The sequence below is a fragment of the Panthera onca genome, chromosome F2, assembly GCF_046562875.1.
Source record: "Panthera onca isolate mPanOnc1 chromosome F2, mPanOnc1 haplotype 2, whole genome shotgun sequence".
Classification (NCBI taxonomy): Eukaryota; Metazoa; Chordata; class Mammalia; order Carnivora; family Felidae; genus Panthera; species Panthera onca.
The window spans coordinates 6,691,380-6,710,781 of NC_138356.1; the positions used below are offsets into that span (position 1 = coordinate 6,691,380).

Consider the following 19,402-nt stretch of genomic DNA (forward strand, 5'->3'; position numbering starts at 1 on the left):
TTCCATCCCCATTCCCATACCCATTCCATACCCATTCCCATACCCATTCCCATACCCATTCCCATACCCAGTCCCATACCCATTCCCATACTCATTCCATACCCACCCATTCCATACCCATTCCCATACCCATTCCATACCCATTCCCATGCCCATTCCCATACCCATTCCATACCCATTCCCATACCCATACCCATTCCATACCCATTCCATACCCATTCCCATACCCAGTCCCATACCCATTCCCATACCCATTCCATACCCACCCATTCCATACCCATTCCATACCCATTCCCATACCCATTCCCATGCCCATTCCCATACCCATTCCATACCCATTCCCATACCCATTCCCATACCCATTCCATACCCATTCCCATACCCATTTCCATACCCATTCCATACCCACCCATTCCATACCCATTCCATACCCATTCCCATACCCATTCCCATGCCCATTCCCATACCCATTCCATACCCATTCCCATACCCATTCCATACCCATTCCCATACCCATACCCATACCCATTCCCATACCCATTCCCATACCCATTCCATACCCATTCCCATACCCATTCCCATACCCATTCCATACCCATTCCATACCCATACCTATTCCCATACCCATTCCCATACCCATACCCATTCCCATACCCATACCCATTCCCATACCCATTCCATACCCATTCCCATACCCATTCCCATACCCATTCCATACCCATTCCCATACCCATTCCCATACCCATTTCCATACTACATTTTCCATGTAAATGCAGGTGTCAAGGGGAAGGGGAGAAACCCCAGCCATTCCAAGACCTGCAAAATTCATGATGTGACTGAGAAATCAACCACACAATCGTGGAAAAGAATTGAGTATTTTCACACGATACACAACTCTATACTCCTTCGTTACATAAGCTCAAACCCACCTCTACATTATCAAAAACTTAACATGTAACTCCCTAAAACAGAATCAAAATCAAGATCCACTGACAGCCCAGTTCTATCATTTCACGAGTATCCGATTTATACTTAAATGTAATTTTAAACTTATGTTTAAAACAAAAAAATAGTAAAATATTAACTTTACTATATCCAAAATTATGACTTAGACTCATAAACAGAAGCTTTACGGAGTAATGCAGTATTTAAGAAATCTAAAAATCATTTCGGGTAGACGAGTACAAGAAAATCCAGAGTGTGCTGGAAATCTCAAAGTGTGGCCCAGGAACAAAACAACAAGTCCAGATAAGCATGTGAAAATGGCATGAGAGGCTGCTGCTGTTACCATTGAGGCAGACTTTTCTCCCACTTTTAAATCTATGATTATATTTTAAATATTTTCAGCTAGTTTATTTCACTATATAGTACCAACATAATCATTTACAGAAATTCATTTTAAGTAAAACCAACAAAATGCTAAGAGGAAACAAAGTCAATTGTTTTCATGTTTGTCTTTGATGTGAGAATAAACAATTCCAAGAAAATTTTGTAAGATTCAATCAGCAGACATCTTTAGCACACGAGTACCATATTGGGGGGGGGGGGGGGGGGGGCAGGGAGCGTCTACTTTAGGCAAGTTGAAAGGCAGTCTCTGCCAGCACGACTTAACAAGACAAACTGGATATACCCGCATAAAGATACAGATTCAAAATCCTTTTCACATTTGAAGGCACCCCCTGCAGAAGATTTACTTTCCAAATTGCATTCTATCTCACGTTAATCTGATATTCTAAATAAACTGCTATTTACTTGAGCAATTTTCATTCTCTAGCACAAAGAGACATGGAGATACACATGTCACAACAAAATTTTTTCATATGGAAATTTCTTTAAAGAGAAAGTGTAAGAAAATATTGACATTAAGCTTCTCCGTTCAAGGAGGTTTACCATAATTAAAACAAAGTTACAAGAGCTTAGCACATAATTAGGGGGGGAAAGGGTATCTGCTCATCAGCTAGTCAGAGAGCTAAGAAACCAGTGTCTAACGATAAAGATGTTTACTTTTTCTTTTTAATCATGCGTTGAAAAATGTAACAAGAAACTAAATCAAGTTCCTAAACTCAAGGAAATATCCCAATTGCAAACGAATCACCTTCAATGCATGAACACTGAAACAACAAAAATTCTCAACCAAAAAATTTCCTCCACTGGCAAAGAAAAAAGGTCATTTTATCTCACACCCCTCTTTTCTCCTACATCAGAAATACAGATTTAAAAAAAAAAAAAGCTAAACCCAACAATAAATACTTCATCAGGAAGAACTATTACAACGAAATTCTTTTAGGGGTGCCTGGTGGCTTATTCAGTTAAGCGTCCAACTTCAGCTCAGGTCATGATCTTGCAGTTTGTGAGTTTGAGCCCCGCATCAGGCTCTGTGCTGACAGCTCAGAGCCTGGAGCCTGCTTCGGATTCCATGTCTCCCTCTCTCTGTACCCCTCCCCCGCTCATGCTCTGTCTCTCCCTCTCAAAAATGAAGAAACATTAAAAAAAAATTTTAATGAATTTTTTTATTAACAAAACAGGAATTATACTTCAGCAACCCTAATATCAACAAAAAGGGAAAATGAAAGCGTGTTTCACACAAGACAAATGTAAGTGTGCTGGATGCAACAGCCTCGAACTCTACTAAACGCCAACATTCTTCAATTTCGAGAAAGAGGTGCCAACCAAGAGATACAAAGCTACTAAGTAATTCATTTGCGTTGAAAACGGGGCTCATGATAAAGTGAAACAAGGAGAGAAAATCAGTCTAATATTCTGTTTTTTACTGACAGACTTGAAAAGTGTTTTCCTCCTGCTAAATATTAGATAAAAACCATTTCTGATTGCCCTCTGCTTTGATCCCTTTCTTCTTGAGCCGAGGATATAAAAACAAGTAAAAATGCTTCCAGTCCATCAAGTGCCGCCAGCACGGGCTCTGACATCTATCCAAGGTCATCTACTACTCGTCATCTCAACTTTCAGTGCTCCGATCCAAGCCACCGGCCATCTCTACTCTCCACCGCGGTGAGAACCACTAAAATGGTTCTTTGCTTTCAACACTTACCCCTCCACAATCCATTCACTAGAGAGTAGCCTCAGAGATCTTTTTAAAACATAAATCCAATACTGTCATCAATGGCTTTCAACTCGTCTTATGAAAGAGTCAAATGGCGGCCTACAGGCCCCTACATGACCGGTTCCCTGGCAATGTCGCCTTGCCCGTCTTTTTCCCATGCCGGCCCTCATACCACTCCCAGTCACAGTCTCTCCAGCTTGGCGCTGTTAACACGGCAGGCAGGACGCTTCTTGGCTGTGGGGGCCTGTCCGTGCATCACAGGACGTTTAGCGGCACGGCTGGCCTCTAGCAACTTGTACAAGTAGCATCAGTACCCCTGTTTTGTCTCCAGACAACCAAGGACGTCTCCAGGCACTGCTTTTAAAGAAGCCGAGGGCTGGTTCCCCTCTCATTCCCTCTACCTGAAGTGCTTACCCCTAATAACTTGGCTTGCACGGCTGGTTCCTTATCACGACGGTGTCAGCCTGGCTGTTCTGGCCTACTCCCAGAGGCCTTCTCTATCCACCCTATGTAAACTTGCACCTACCTCCATCATATCTGTAGCCCGGCATTTAACGTAACAGGGTACAAAGTAAGTGCTCAAAAGAATCGTTGAAAGAATGCATACATGTGTTGTCAGTATTTATGAGAAAAGTGCTTCAGTGGCGAGATCATAGTATGTAAAATAAGATGCCACAGCAGCGCTCCCGGACGGTCCCCTATACTGTGTTTCCCTGCATCTCTCAAATGCACACCTACCAATGTACCTTTCATGCTTTCCTTTGAACATACTCATAGCATTACCTTCAGTAACAGGGAACGTGTATGTGTTCACAGCGCCTTAACAGAACAGTCCACCACCAGAGCATCCTTCCAAATGGTGGAGAACAGAGAGGTATGTGAACTGTTCAGTAGAGCATTGAAGGCACTAAACACCCAACCCGCAGCTAAAATTAGCCATGGCAAAGGGAATTCTGGTAGGTTCCATCACAGACACAAATGGCTCACCGTTCTATCTTAACAGTCGCTCTTCGGTCTATCTTAAGTGGGTACAAAAAGGTCAACAATTTTTATTTGAAAAGTAAAAACTAATGAGAGAAAAACATGACTGTGGTTATTTCAAAAGCAAAAGGCTATAATGAATGAAATGTGAGAGCTGAATCTTAGTGTTTTCACGTGAATGTAAAACTGTTCAGGTTAACCATATTCTAAAGAGTTAAGCCATGTGAAATTGTAAAGCCTCTGATCAGTAATCCAACCGGATTCCCCTCAACTCCAAAAAAGACTGATTCCCTCAAGCCGCGAATGTCCTTTTAGTTACTTCTGCAAGTGTTTTTGATGTTAGTACTTTGAATACTCATTTTTTGAGAACATCAACGCAGTTGCTCTCTTAAAAATGACGTCGTTGCCCTCAGTGGCCGAAACACATTTCTAGGTATTTGATCAAAACTGCTGATTTAAAAAGCCATCATTCATCAGAGCGTTCGCATAAGAACTTTTGCAAGGTGCAAGCGAGATGTTGCAGCTCGGTGGGGGAGGGGGAAGAAAAGCCAGCACGTACCAGTTGTGCACCATGAGTTTCTGCACGGCCAGAAGAGCATTGTAGCGAACCTGCTGGTCCTCATGGTGCATGTGGTTCATTACCAGCTGCTTCCCGCCAAGCTGCTCAATAACCCTGCGGAACAGAAGGCACTTTGTGAAGATGCGGCAATTACTTCCCAGCTCCCGCTGTCAGCCAGCAGAAGGCCCGTGTAGCAAAGTGACATGGGACTTTAAAGACGAAAGTTACAATGTGGTAAGTAAACCAACACGCGTCTTTAAAACATTTTTTTTTTCTGAATCACAGATTTAACGTATTCCAAGATATTCTCTCTTAAACTCCCACTGGTGAATCCGGCTGTCAGTCTCGTTGCCTAAGCCAGGCACATCTCATCTACCTGGGTATCTCACAGCCTGCTGCAGTCTTCTGGATCCTGTTCTCGATCACCGTTTTCTAAGCTGCCGAGTGTTACAACTTCTTCATTGCCGGTATTTGTGGCTTGCTTAAAACCGGTATACTAAACACCATCTAATGTCTGCACCCGTATCAGATCAGTATCCAGTCCACCGGCTGCCGTGCTGGGAGACAGCTCAGACGCAGACAGCAGGGGACACAGGGTTAAAAAGCACCTGGTGGAAGCCATGTTAATTTCCTGAGAAAGACTCCATCTTTAAGACAGCCGCCCTCTCTTACAATGATGCGATATGCCACGTGATGTCCTGGCCAGTGAAACAGAGGAGGAAATTCCGACTGTCAAGGGCACCCAGATGACTGCCAGCCGACACCGCTTTCTGTCGCTGTGTCCCCTACCACCATTGAAAACCCCGGTCACCACAGATGCACAAATGAAGTGAAGACGCGATTCGCTTCGCGAACAGAAAGAGGTTCTGTGTGCTGTTGCGAGGGTGTGGCTGCGGCGACAGCTGTGGGGGCTCCTACGTCCACACGGCAACGTGGAGCCCGCAGCCTCACCGTCGGTGGAGAGCAGCACCTCCACACACAGTCGGCGATAAGGCACTAGGAACTCTGGCAGAGGAAGACGGTCCCGAGGATGGGCAGATGGGGCAAGCGTGAGAGAGCGGCTTTTATCTGTATACCTTTTTATACTTCCTTTTCAAAACACCTCTTTTGAAAAATGTACTGACATCGAGGGGGAAAGAACAGTATAATTATAAGCGAACATTAATCGCTTGCCATGTGTCAGGTCCTCCGCTTTAACACATCACTTTAACATCAGCTCTGCCCTTTGTCAGATTATGTTCCACTGAGTCATTTAATCTAGTCAATCCCTTCCTGGCAAATGAAGGGAGCCCGGACACTTCCTTCACGGTATGGTATTAAGCCCAAAGGCCGTAGAGCCCAGGTCCCCGCAATACGGTAAGCCCATGTCTGCTGCTATGATGATGATGAGAGTGATCACGGTGAGGGTGATGAGGACGCAGGGGCTGTTCCCCTTCAACCTATTCTCCTCACTGTGGTCAAAGTGACCTTGCCAAAAATCTGAATTGTCACTTGCCCTGATTACAAACAAAACAATGGCTGACTGGGTTCTTCACAGCCTGGGCTGGACTTCCTGTCCAAGCGCCTCACAGAGCACGGTCGCCTACCTGTGCTCTCTGCGCGGACTCCCTTGACCTTCTTTCAGGTCCTTCAGCCACAGGGCCTTAGCACATGCTGCTTTCTGTCCCAGAAGTTTTCCCACTTCATATGACACATAACTTCTATTCATCTTTCAGATCTTGCCTCAACTGTTCCTTCCTCAAAGAAGCCTTCTCTTTCTCCACTTTAATCCCCCAAATATGCCCTTTTCGTGGTACTTTGTATCTTCCTTTCATTGTATTCATGAGCTGCAATTTTGTACCTGAATGACTTTTTAAAATATTACATGTGTCTCCCTCATTATACAAGAAGATCCATGAAAGGCAAATCTATGCGAGGTTTTGCTTACCCTCTGTTCCAAAGGGCTCAAGACAGAAGGCCCTCGTCAAACATCTATTAGCCATATTATTACATTTTATTAATATGTACATTAATAACAATGTCTATTATCACCCAGTTTATTTTTCTCCAAATGACATCACTAAAGGACCGGTAAGCCTTCAAAAAACAGAGGCCTTTACTGCAGCCAAAGTGCCTGAAGATAACCCTCCCTCAACTGCTCTAGCACACTATTACTAGAATTCCAAATAATTGTGATAGCAAACATTTACACAGCACTCACTACCTGCCGGCCTGCCATCTCTGCACCTCCCATGATGAACTTTTCCAAGAGCTGTGAGGGGTCTAGGCTGGCCATCAGGATAAACAATAGAGAACGGAGATTTAAAAGAGAAATACGCAAGTCCAGGGTAACACTGAAGAAGAAGAGAGTCACAAGGCCCAACGTGCCTTCTTCTCACATATGCACAAGACTCCCCCACTGCCGCGCTGCAAAATACGGACCTGCCTACTCTGATGACTTAACCGGGCATGAGTTTACCTGACGTCTTTGTAACCAGGCTAATTTTTTGGAACTGCTGAAATTGATACGTATACATGTATGAGATGACAATAATAATATGAGCTCTTCGGCCTCAGTACCTACTGAGATGCCAAATCCACAGATACGAGACACTAACGGGAAACCGTGAGAGCACGTCACATACAGAATTTATAAAGAACTCTAGAGATTTTTAATCCCCTTAGGGATTAAATTCTATTTCCAACATTAAAGGATCCAAGGAGGGGAAGGACGGTTTCTGAGTGTTCTGTAGAACGTGACGGGCCCCGAGGTAGGTCCCTGCCCTGCAGAAAAGAAAAAGGTGCTGACGGCTTCCAACCCCACGCCAAGCAAGCCACACACAGAGGCAGGGAGGACAGTGGCCTGGTGCCCGACAGCGGCATGAGCCTGAGAGGTCACAGTAACCCACAGCAGCAAAGAAGAGGGGGCTGCGTCAGGATCGGCCGACGTTCCCAGAGCCTGGGGTGTCAAGAAGTTTGAGTGGCACCACGAGCCGGACGAAGCACACGGCGGCTCGGCCCAACCACAGGGGCTGCGGTGGGTGGCCCAGAAAAGGGGCCTCCGACGAACCCAGAAAAGTGCTCCCAAGAGAAATTACCAGCTTCAGACATCCAGCAGGGGGGAGAACATAAAGCAGCCATCCATAACAGCAAGCAAGAAACCCCCCCGCTCCTCCCCGTCGCCTCCACCTTCTCCGCTCACCGGCCTCAGGAAGACTGAGGCAACGGCAGGTAAGCTCAGGGAAACAGAGCCAGGAAGAGGAGGGACTGTGGGCCTGTACCTGCCGAGGGCATCGCAAAGAGAGACGTCCTTCCTGTGAGTACGCAGCGAGAAGGACTGCTAAATGTCTTCAACCAAACGCTTTCCGTGATTTAAAACGATCACGGGGCTGTCATCTCGGCCTGAGGGGGAAAGGACTGCAACCCACCTAGGCTTTCATCCAAAGGCATGGAAAGATTATCATCACAGAATAAGTTTCAGAAGGGTTTGGGGGGACAGATCCAAAGCCATTCTTACTTCACTGCAAACTGCCTACTCAGCTGCCCGATCTGTGTGGGTACGGATGAGCCACTTTGGGGGGGGGGGGGGGCTGGCAGGGCCGGCTTCTGTGTCCTGCTGTTTAACCCAACAGCCCCGTCTCCCCCTGCCCTTGCCTACCCCTCTCAGAGGGACTTCCGTGCTTCGAGAGTTTGGAAGCAGGACTCTGAGACACTCATCCGCTCCCTCTTTTCTCTTCCATGCTGTCCAGTGCCCCCCGGGGTTAATGGGTTCGGTACCAGGAAGGCACAGCACATTCCCCAAAAGTGACTTTATCGGTGAAGATTCTAGTTTGGCTTCTATCTGTTATCTCCGTTGTCAAGTATTTCAAATAGCTTGGAATTCAGGCAAGTAGGAAAGGAATTCTTTACCGGGCCCCCTCTGGATACCTCCAACACAGAAAATACAGCCGACTCTCATTATTTATGGTAGTTGTGTTCTCTTAAAGTCACCATGAACCCTGATTTAGTGAATACTGAGACTCCTAGGGGAAATACAGGATTACGTTCCTGCAAGCCTCTGGTCACGACATTCTTATCAACCTGTCGATACAAAGCCTTGTTTTACATGTTTCTGTTTGAAGACAACTGATTTAACCTACGCTGTTGACTCACTAACATTGAACTCACGGCCAACAGCGCTAGAACTGCCTGAATGAAGCTTATCTAACGTATGTACTTCCTCCATAAGGCACATCACAGCCTTCTTGTACTTAGCAACACTGAACAGCACGTCAGCACGATGCTCGGGGGCCATTTCACACAGTGAAATCACCCAACAAAAAGCACGAAAATGCAAAATACATGACACTAAACGAATCCCAAGAAGGACACCGGCTTACAGCACAAGAGCTAAGACAAGAAGGCAGAGTATCGCCTTGTTTGCGTAGCTGTGCGTCCAGCAATGCAAACGTTCGTTCCTCTGCTCTGCACACGTCCACAGATGATCTCGAAAGCATGAGTATTTGGGGATTATCAATAAATTTTAACCAATAGGCAAATTCACAAATATAGAATGCATAAAAAACGAGGATCAACTGTATGTGAGTAAATATAATCTCAGAAAGCTGCCATATTGTATGTGAAATATGATGGATTTAAAAAACAGAGATCATATACCATTTATAACAACAACGGTAACATTTTTATAGGTGTCAGCTATGGTTTTTACATATAACATATGTTATACATACAACATATAGCTTCATAGTTTTTACTTCATGTAATCCTCACAGCAAATGTGCTGCCTACTCCTCTATAAAGTGGTTTTTTGACATTTTAAACCCTTGCCCCTTTATACTATCTTCTCATTACCAGTAGCAAGTAAATTTTGAAGACTTTGGCTTTTAATAATGTACATTATTACATTTATTATATTATTTCATAGTATTCATATTATATTATTAAGCATATATATTAAGTATTCGTATTATATTATTATATTATATCATTTTCAAACCATAAACATTACTGCCCTCCACTCCAGAAATTCCAACAGGTCTCACGGAGTGGACACACAACCTCCACTCCACTGAAACTCACTGCTATAAAAGAGACAGACATTTCCCATCTTCTAAATTTAATTGAAACACCAATTCATTTCAGATTATACAGGATGTCCAAAATCACTGATGTGTGAAAAAATGGTGAGAAAAGAGGATTTCCAGTTAATATATTAACACAAGACATCATTAAAAAGACAGGATATTTAAATGATTTGATTTAGAACTAGATCCGAGCACTTTGTTTATAAGCTATTGCCTAATAGGGAAAAACTTGCTAACTGTATTTCAAAACAAGTTGAGTTGGTAGCATGTTAGGCTTTAAAGACCTAGAATACATGGTTAACAAGCTCAGTACTGGTTAAGAACTTTTAAGGAATGTACCAGCCGGTGAAACACAGAAATGCAATTTTAGAGTAAGCTTTAAAAATCCTAAAAAGCACAGAACCATTTTTGTTTGTTGTAAAGGTCTTTGTCCTCTCAATGTAATCCTGTAATATATAACATAGTCACATAAAAGACCCTGGTAAGGATTCTACTGTTTAGCATTCAATTCGTGGCTAATGAAATCACATCACACTGTAACACATTATAACATATTATGATTCCACAACATATTGCTAAAAATGGTTAAGTTGCATGTATGATTTCATTTACATGCAAGCAGGTACTCTCACGTCCGTGTAACAATACACCCTCTAGAGTCTACAAGTTTAATGGCACAGAAATCACTATTCTGTTCACTGTTTTGTATTATTCTAGTTTGTTCCCCTTAACATTTTTAAAAACTAAAATAATACAGGAAAATATTTACCAAACTTCTGAATGGGCAAGTTCTTTCTAAGCATAAAAGTAGTGAGAGAAACCACAAAGGTTTTCACTGGAATGTAAAACATTAATGCCTAGTGAATTAATGAATTTCAATATATGGTAACTGAAACGTACATGATAAAAATCTTATGAATAGAATAATACTGTAGACAGCAAACTTTTAAGATGTCTGCCTTAAATGTGGCAACTAAATTCCCTATAAATCACATAAGCAATCAAAGTACAAATTGAAAAGCACCAGGTACCAGCTTCCCCTGTGAGAGTTTAAAGAGAAATGAGTACATTCATTGCTGCTGAGAGGGTGGTAAAGACACTATTCTCACATGCGGCTGCTTGGAGCCTGAATTGCCCTACATTTAATAATGTTTTTAAGATCTCAGAAGTACTTATATACTTTCTCTCATGGAATGTATTTAAGGGACCAGAAAAAAAGGAAATAATCAGAAATGTTTGCAAAGACGTTCGCTGTGTTTTCATAATAACGAAAAGCGGGAAACATATCAAATAGCCACTAGTAAGATTTGAACAAATTGGAATACTTTTATCTATAGGTAGCATTACTTATATTTTTAAAAATTTGTCGATGGGAAATACGAAAAAATGAACAAAAATAGGTCACGAGAGATATTATAATCAACATTTTGGGAGAAAAATGTATGCATAGAGGGGAAAAAAAAAACAAAAATAAATAAACCATTATTTTTACCTCAGGGCTGCAGTACTGTGTTTTCTTTATTATTCTTTTCTGTCTTTTTCAAGTTTCCTATAGGAAGAATGTTACTTTTCGTGATAATTCTCATTTAGAAGAGAAAAATTAATTGGGTTTTACTGGCAAAAAGTTAATGCCACCCTCAGAACAAGCTACTAATTTTTATTCGTATGTGCCACGTTAGGCTTTGTACGAAGAAACATGCTTACCTCATACAGAAGTGTGCATTTTCAAAGAATAAGGAATGCTTTTGGTAGCTCTTCCTCTCCAATTTATTACGCCCTACTGCGTGCTGAACAATATGCCTCGTCGGACGGAGTTTCTCTTTTTCCGAGTTCACAGCCCGGTGGGGCGGGGGGACACAACCAGGTCATCTCTGTGCACACAGCGGATGATGCCACAGACTGAGTACACGTGTGGGACACTGGTCCGTGCACAGAAAATCGGACACGTTTCTGTGCTCTGTTTTAATGGCAGTGTGCTGGTTCGCCAGATTAAAAAAAGAACTCCTCCGTCAGTCGGTACTTTTACCTGCAGACACAGAAACTTGACTACCTAGTTAAAACGGTGAAAGAATTCCCGGAGAGGCCGCCAGGCTCGGAAGGCTGGGGAGCCAAGCGTGAAGGCTCGTCCACACCGAATCGCAATCAGGCTACCAAAGCAGCAGCCCGGCAAGCGTGCCGCCCGGGCGAGGCGCAGGAGCCTACGTTCACACCGCGGGCGCCCGGACACCGGGTGCTGCTGCCTCCCTCCTCGTGGGGCCTGGCCACGGCGGCTGCCCGGAGGCGATGCCTGCTTATCCCCACTGCCCTCCAGCCCTCACTCCTGCCGGAAGTCCGGGGCAGGGGGCTCGGGTCGGCTGAGCTAGGCCGGAAGCATGTGGCCCGAAGCAAAGGAGTTTAGGAGAGCACACTGCTGGCACCTTTATCCTCTACAGTGAAGGGGAGCACGTGCCTTGGACGGCGGGAACTTCCTCGGATATAGGAAGACTGTTTATTTATTTTTTAACGTTTATTTATTTTTGACAGAGGGAGAGAGACAGAGCACGAGCGGGGGAGGGGCAGAGAGAGAGGGAGACACAGAATCGGAAGCAGGCTCCAGGCTCCTAGCCGTCAGCCCAGAGCCCGACGCGGGGCTCGAACTCACGGACCGCGAGATCGTGACCCGAGCCGAAGTCGGATGCCCAACCGACTGAGCCACCCAGGGGCCCCTAGGAAGACCGTTCAGATGCCGCACTCCTTAAAGGAAAAGAAAGAGACGTGTTCGCTGCGGCATGCCGGGTGGGGTGGGGGGGTGGGTGCGCTGGCACAAGCCCTAGGAGGGCGTGCTGTGCGACGTTCTGCTGGTCGGAGCAATCGCACTGGCCCCCACTCGTGCCACCGAGTTCTGCAGGCAAAGGGGCACGCTCTCCCGGGAGAAACTCTCGGGCTCTAGTCATCGAAGTGTGGTTTCTGGGCGTCTGTCAGGGCCACCGGTGGTCTGGTGCCCTCTGAGGACAAAGCACTGGAACAGTTTTACTCGCACCCCATCATACACATTTGAAAAATAAGGTTAAGAAGCCGTGTTTGTTTCTGTGGACCCTTTACAAGAACTGAACTGGCAGGCACAGTTGACAGGGCAAATTCATTTGGGCCCTTACTTTTCATGCTATTTCCATTTATCGACAACAATTATTAACTTTGCAGCTGGGGAGGGGAATTGCTGTTACGTTGTGCTCTCCACCCAAATTCACAAAAACAAGCTATCGAATCAAAAGGGTTTCTTTAGACTACAAAAAGGAGTCGTGAAAATAACAACAAATATGTAAAACAACAGCGAACAGGACCCCGTTTTGAATATCGTCTGTAAATGTGCTTGGAAAGACAAATCTGAGTGTGATGAAAGAAAACGACAGGCAGGAAATAGGGTATTTAGTACCGAAATACTTATCACTGGACCAGCAGTACATTCACCTGTCGCCTCCAAAACATTTCCGATATGAAACCTTGTCAACTGACTGATTTTACCGTGTGAGATGGAGAAAGGGCCAAAGTTCCAAATGAGACAACATTCTGACATTCCTGCTGTGTGATGAAGGGTACAAATCATTCCTAAGAAACCCGCCAAAGGAAAAAAGTCCACCACAAAGAACATCCTGTTCTTAGAGAAAGCCACATTTCCTTTCTTTGTAATGTTTAAAATCACATGATGTCAAAAACATATAGTGGAGAAGAGTACAGCTGAGCCTTGAAACACGGGGCCGGGGGAGGTTTGCACACCAACGCCCCACACAGTTAAAAGTCAAATTACCACTTTTGATTCCCCATAACGTAACTACTCATGGCCTATGGTTGACTGGAAGTCTTACTTATAACAGTCAATGAGCACATATTTTGTATGTTATATCATATGCTGTATTCTTACAACAAAGTTAAAGAAAAGGAAATGTTAAGAAAATCATAAGATAAAATACATTTAAGCGGACCCACAGAATTCAAACCAGTGTTGTTCAAGAGTCAGTTGAAACTGCTATCATGCAGGACAGCAGATGCTTTTAACAACTGGACAAAATTACCCATTTCACTACTTTATCAAACACCTAAACAGTACTTATTACTATGTGCTGAGTGCTGTTCTAAGTGCATTACATATGTACTCATTTGGTCTTCACATTTACAGATAAGGAAACTGAGGCACACGGAGGCTATATGACATGCCACAGTTGCAGAGTTATTACGTGGCAGAGCTGGGACTTGAACCTAAGCACACAAGTTTAGTCTGTGCACTTAACCACTGTGTAATTCTGTGCTGATGTCTGTGGTGCCCATTAGCTCAGCACGGGTACCATGCATGTACAGAGCAGATACTCCAAAGATATCTTTGGAGGGCATAATCGGGACACGAAGTTCATGGGCTCACCACTGACAGAGGACTAGTTATGTGCAGCAGGGAGAGTTATTGCTGCATGGAGAAAGAGATTTGACTACTGACTTGGAACAACAATGTGCCTACTGATCTTGTTAGTGTTAAAAAGAACAAGTGTGAATTTGATCAAGTTACAACCACTGAGTGAAGAAAAACACGGGGTGCTTAAGACTGCCTTTCTAAACGGAAGCATGTCTTTTGTATTTTGGAAGGAACTTATTCAATTTCCTTGCTGGCATGATTTTTCCTTACGTAGTAGGGAATGATCACCATTGGTTTCCTCAGTATGTGACGCATAAGACAGTATTTTTAGCGACGACACCAGTAAAGATCCTTTTCCATTATTCTAAGTAACTTAGCAATGCAGCCGTCATCTTGAATAGGTTAAAAACGCGAATACCAATGTAACTTTTCAGGGTGACTGCATTGTGGTAAAAATGGATACATCCCTGAAAGTTTGAATATTTTTACAAATCTTAATGTTTTTATTTTATTCATGGAGGAAAACAATGAGAACTACAGTTAAAAACCACATCCACAAGCTGCAACTGAGTTTAAAGCAATACTTTTATATGGCCAAATGCAGCCACAAAGTTGTTTTATCTCTGTCTCACACATAGCAACATTCCATTTCCCTGCTTTTACACGGGATGGGCCGGTCAACTTGGTACACGAACTATTAAAGCAGACTTCAGGGAGAAGTCTGAATCCACATACGATCTGAATATCCAGAACTATCTTCAAGAGACTTCAAACTGTTGAAGCCATTCCTGCCAACTTACTGCAGTGAGTTAAGTTTTTCAAATTTAGTAGCAATAAAAAATAAGAAAGTGCATAGAGAAAGTGTGTATGATTCAAGCATTGTTATCGATACCTCAGTAAAAAGATCACACACAAAATCATGTCTATAACTGGCACCAAAAAGTTATCAGTAATTTAAACGTGAATTAGATTTTTTGAGTAATGATTAATTTTTAAAATATTTGTTTCAAATTATAGGTCTGCTAACCCACTGACTATTTATTAAGTTTGAGAAACACTCCCATGTAGGAAGATGCGGGAATGACTTCACAGAGAGAGAATGCTACATTTTTTCAAGCAGATTCAAAGAGAATGAGAGTCTTCAGGAGCTATGTGATAAGAAGAAAATATTTTGAAAATATATCTCAAAGAAGAGGGAGCAGAAAACCGTACAGAAATGAAGTTACTCTGAGATATACTGGTGAGGGGCTTCAAAAAAGAATATATATACTAGCCCATGGGTCCATGTAAGCCACTGGAAGGATAGAGAAAAACAGCAGCATGCCAGAGTTTCAGGCAAAAAAAAAAAAAAGACACTTAGGTAGCGTTTCAGCACCGAGGATGCATACAGTGGATACCACCAGCAATAACGCAGCCTGAAGAAGGTAAAGCCTGGAGTGCGAGATAATCCCTCACCAGGAAGACAGTAGGAAAGGGAGAAAAGAAGGGATATGGCAGCGATGGATTATGTGAAGGCATAACAGGCTTGGGAGCAGCAGCAGATGTTGTGTAAAAACAGTGTATCCATAAGACACATTTGAAACACTAGCTGGTGGTAATAACTTGCCACTGTAAGAAGGTTAAGTTCTTAAGTTTTTCACCACCTTTATGATTTTAGAATGAGGATATGTCTAGATTTGCTTTTTAGCTTCCCTTTCCAAGAGTACTATAAATAAGCCCAGTTACATATCTAGGAAGGATCCATCTATCATCTGTTTTTCATATAAAACATATCTTAGATGGGCTAGGGACCTTGGCTATTAGCTATATGTATATGTATATATATGCATATATATATATATATATATACATATATATGTATATGTACATATATGCATATATATATATATACATATATATGTATATGTACATATATATGTGCATATGTATATGTACATATATATGTGCATATGTATATGTACATATATATGTATATGTACATATATATGTGCATATGTATATGCACATATATGTATATGTACATATATATGTGCATATGTATATGTACATATATGTATATGTGTGTATGTATATATATGTATATATGTGTGTATATATGTATATATATATGTATATATATGTGTATATATGAGTAAAATTTGTCTTAATCTTATCTAAAGATCCTCAATTTTTTCATAATAGGCTATTTTTAAATGGTATTAATGTTAAATAGTTCTTAATATCACAGTGTTAAGAACTACAAAAGGTCTTGGCTTTCATCCCACTTGCAAGCAAGTAAAGCTGCCACAGTTTCATAAACGCGGGTAGAAGACATGAGACTCCTGGGTCAGAGACTGATAGTTTGTTACTCAAGGTAACAGCAGCAGTAAGAATATTAGCACTTTGTGCTGGTTCCCCAAGCCACAATTTCCGTAGGAAAACCTGAAGAGAGCTAAATGAGCCTGCACACACAGTGTAAAGAAGAGGAACCTTGAACTTAGGGAACCCACAACTCTCATAATGGACAGTAAGCATCCTTTGTTCCTAGGAAGACATCTATTTGAAAAGGGCATTCAGTGCCTCGATATGCAAGAAGGGCAGAAAGGTGAGATAAATATCTCCCCGCAAATACCCTTATTTCTACATTATCTTGTTTTCTGGCAAGTTTACCTGAATACGTCACTCCACTGGTCACTGTGAATAATCCGGCTGATGCAAGCAGAGATCAAATAGCACCAGAAAAAAGCCAACCTTGCAGTCCTGATCTTATCCATGTCCCCCAAGGTCCTAGGCCTAACCAGCTGAAAAAATACCATAAAGCACCAAGGTCTACTTAAAATTCAATGGCTTTCCCCTTAAGTTTCTGTATTGACCTTTATACTTGGCATTAAGCCAGGTACAAATGGATACATTAAAAATGTGCAGATTCTTCTTTGGCTCAAGAAGGAAGTCTAGAGCAAGTCTGTCACCTAATTTGGCCAATGAGTTGAAGGTAACTTGAGTGTCTTCCAGTGTTAAGGCATACAGTATCACTGATCACTTCTTTTTGGGAAACTCCACTGAATCAGCAAAGGTAGCTCCTTTTAATAGAAATCTCCACATTCATATAAGGACCACAGGATCAACTGGTAGTGTTTCCTTAAATAAAAAGCTCCTTATGACTACCCCTAATGTATAAGTTGTGGGAAGGGAAGCAAGTTAATGCCTGGCCTTCATACAGGAAGTATAACACCAGGGGTTGATACTCATGGCCTCTGCAAAGAAAGTGTTTACAATTGATGGGCCACCCAAATGAGATCTTCATCAGCGGTGGTGGTGAGGCGGGGACCAGGTGAAGGCAGAAGTTGATGGTGCCCTCGGGTGGCTTCCCAGATGGATGATAAACCTTAGGGGTCTCAGTTCAAGTCAAATGACTGAGTCTACTCCTGGTTTTAGGAAAGACTGACCTACTTATCTCTGGTAGCAGATGGGTGACATTTATCTGCCCCTTGGAATGGCTGAGGGAGGCTGAGGGATAAAGAGCTACTGACAGGTATTTTGCTTGGGAGGTGCAAAACCTCTTATTATGCCTCTCGTTTCCAATAGGTTTCTCAATAAGGTTAAAGGGAATGGCCATCAAATCGTGACAGCGCTCCCTGGAGGCAGATGACAGACGCAGCAGTCAATTAAACATAAAGTGTGCAACGGTTCATAGATCTTCAGGAGGAAAGCCCTAGGGAAAATTCACTGAAAAATAAAGATTAATATTCTCCCTCCCCTGTGTCTCTGGGGAATGAGGTATTTTTCTGTTTGCAGGTGCTAAGGTTGTCACCCTTCCACTGCTACCAAATCCATGTGTCCCAGTCCAGCAGCTATAACTTCACCACTTTCCAATCAGTGACTAAATGCACACAAAGCTTTGGTCTAGAAGGGTCAAGTGACAAGAAGGACAAGAGCACTGCTGTAAAACTTGCAGAGATGGGCTATAGGAATGACGTCTGCAAGATGGCTGAATAAAAGACATCCTTCAAATGCATCTCCCCTCTTCAACAGCAATAATTTGGCATCCGACCACGGAAAAAGCACCTTCACGGGAACTTCGGGATGCTATCTGGTGCACTCTCCAACTCAGGAAAGACATTCCGAGAAGGCAGGCTCACACCCAGGCAGCTCACTCACAGACTGTGGTCCTAGCCACAGGCTCAGAAACAGCTCTGTACCCTGAAAATTCTGCTACGGTCCCACTGGCTTTGGTTCTGCCACCAACAAAATACGCCAAGGGACCCTGGAGGACTCACACGTACCCGTCCGTCAGCTAACAGGCACACAAACCTCAGTCCCACTTGTGTGGATCTGAAATAGCTCTTCAACAGGCTTCAGCCCCTCTCTGCTGAGGTCTGGGACCCGCTGGAGGTAAGCCCAACAGATTCTGTCGAATTCTGAAAGGGCACGGTAACTGGTCTCCAGCCCATCCTGGCCAGTCCCCAAACATCCGTGCTGGCACACAGACCCAGCAGGAGACTGCAGGCTGCACCCCTAAAGATTCTGAAGGGTCCTATAGGTGGCTTTATCCCTATCACAGAAGTAGTCTACCAGCAGGCCAGCCAGTCTCAGGGACCCAGCAGGAGACGTCTGACAATGCTCCCAGAGGTCCTGAAAAGGCCTAGACTCAGCTCCAGCCCTTCCCAGCCAGTCCGTGAGCAGTAACCCACCTGCATCCCCGAGATCCTGAAAAGGTCCTAAACTAGGTTCGATTCCCTCCAAGCTGCAGTCACAAGCAGTCCTGCCGACATAGGGACCCGATGGGGGGACACTCACATCTGTGCCTTAGGAGATCCTGAAACGGTCCTAAACTCGGCCCCAGTTCCTCCAGCCAAAGTCAGGGAGTAGTCCAACCCACCCGAGGGACCTGGTGGCACAAATGCCCCTCCGTGCCTCCGACGCCAAGTACGCAGACTTCAGTCGCAGCCAGGAGACCGGAAATAGCCCTGGAGCTTGGTTCTAGCCCCTCTCAGCCACGGCCCCGGGTCTACCCTGCCCACCCAGGGACCCACCAGTGACCAGGGACTGGTCCCCTCCTGGGACCTGGCAGGAGGTGCACCCATCCACACACCTGGTGAGAGGACAGCTGACTACGGACGCAGCCACGGATGCTGAAGTGGACCTTGTCCCAGCACTACCCAACTGAACAAGGGACTGGAGACAGTCCCAGACACCTGAAGACCAACCAACCTGCCAACCGTGGACCCCGCTGCAAACCCATCGCCGCGCATAACCCGCTCTGACCCAGCACGAATGTGATTCCGGAGGTAATCCCATCCGTTAACCCAGACGACAGAGAGGAGGCCATTAACTGCTGAAAATGGTCTTTAAAGACTGGAAGAGGTATTAGCTCCTTC

At 43.9% G+C, this 19,402-nt stretch overlaps 1 protein-coding gene across 3 annotated transcripts in view; it reads right to left on the reverse strand.

Annotated features, from left to right (window-relative positions):
* Positions 1-19,402, reverse strand: part of ATP6V1H (ATPase H+ transporting V1 subunit H) — a 111,919-nt gene that overhangs the window by 23,923 nt on the left and 68,594 nt on the right. For 2 of the 3 annotated variants that reach the window (XM_078441507.2, XM_078441506.2), the window contains one exon: positions 4,602-4,715. The exons of the other annotated variant lie outside the window; for it this stretch is intronic. In XM_078441507.2, the coding sequence (XP_078297633.1) occupies positions 4,602-4,715 (114 nt within the window). The remainder of the gene's footprint in view (positions 1-4,601; positions 4,716-19,402) is intronic. 3 annotated transcript variants of the gene reach the window in all.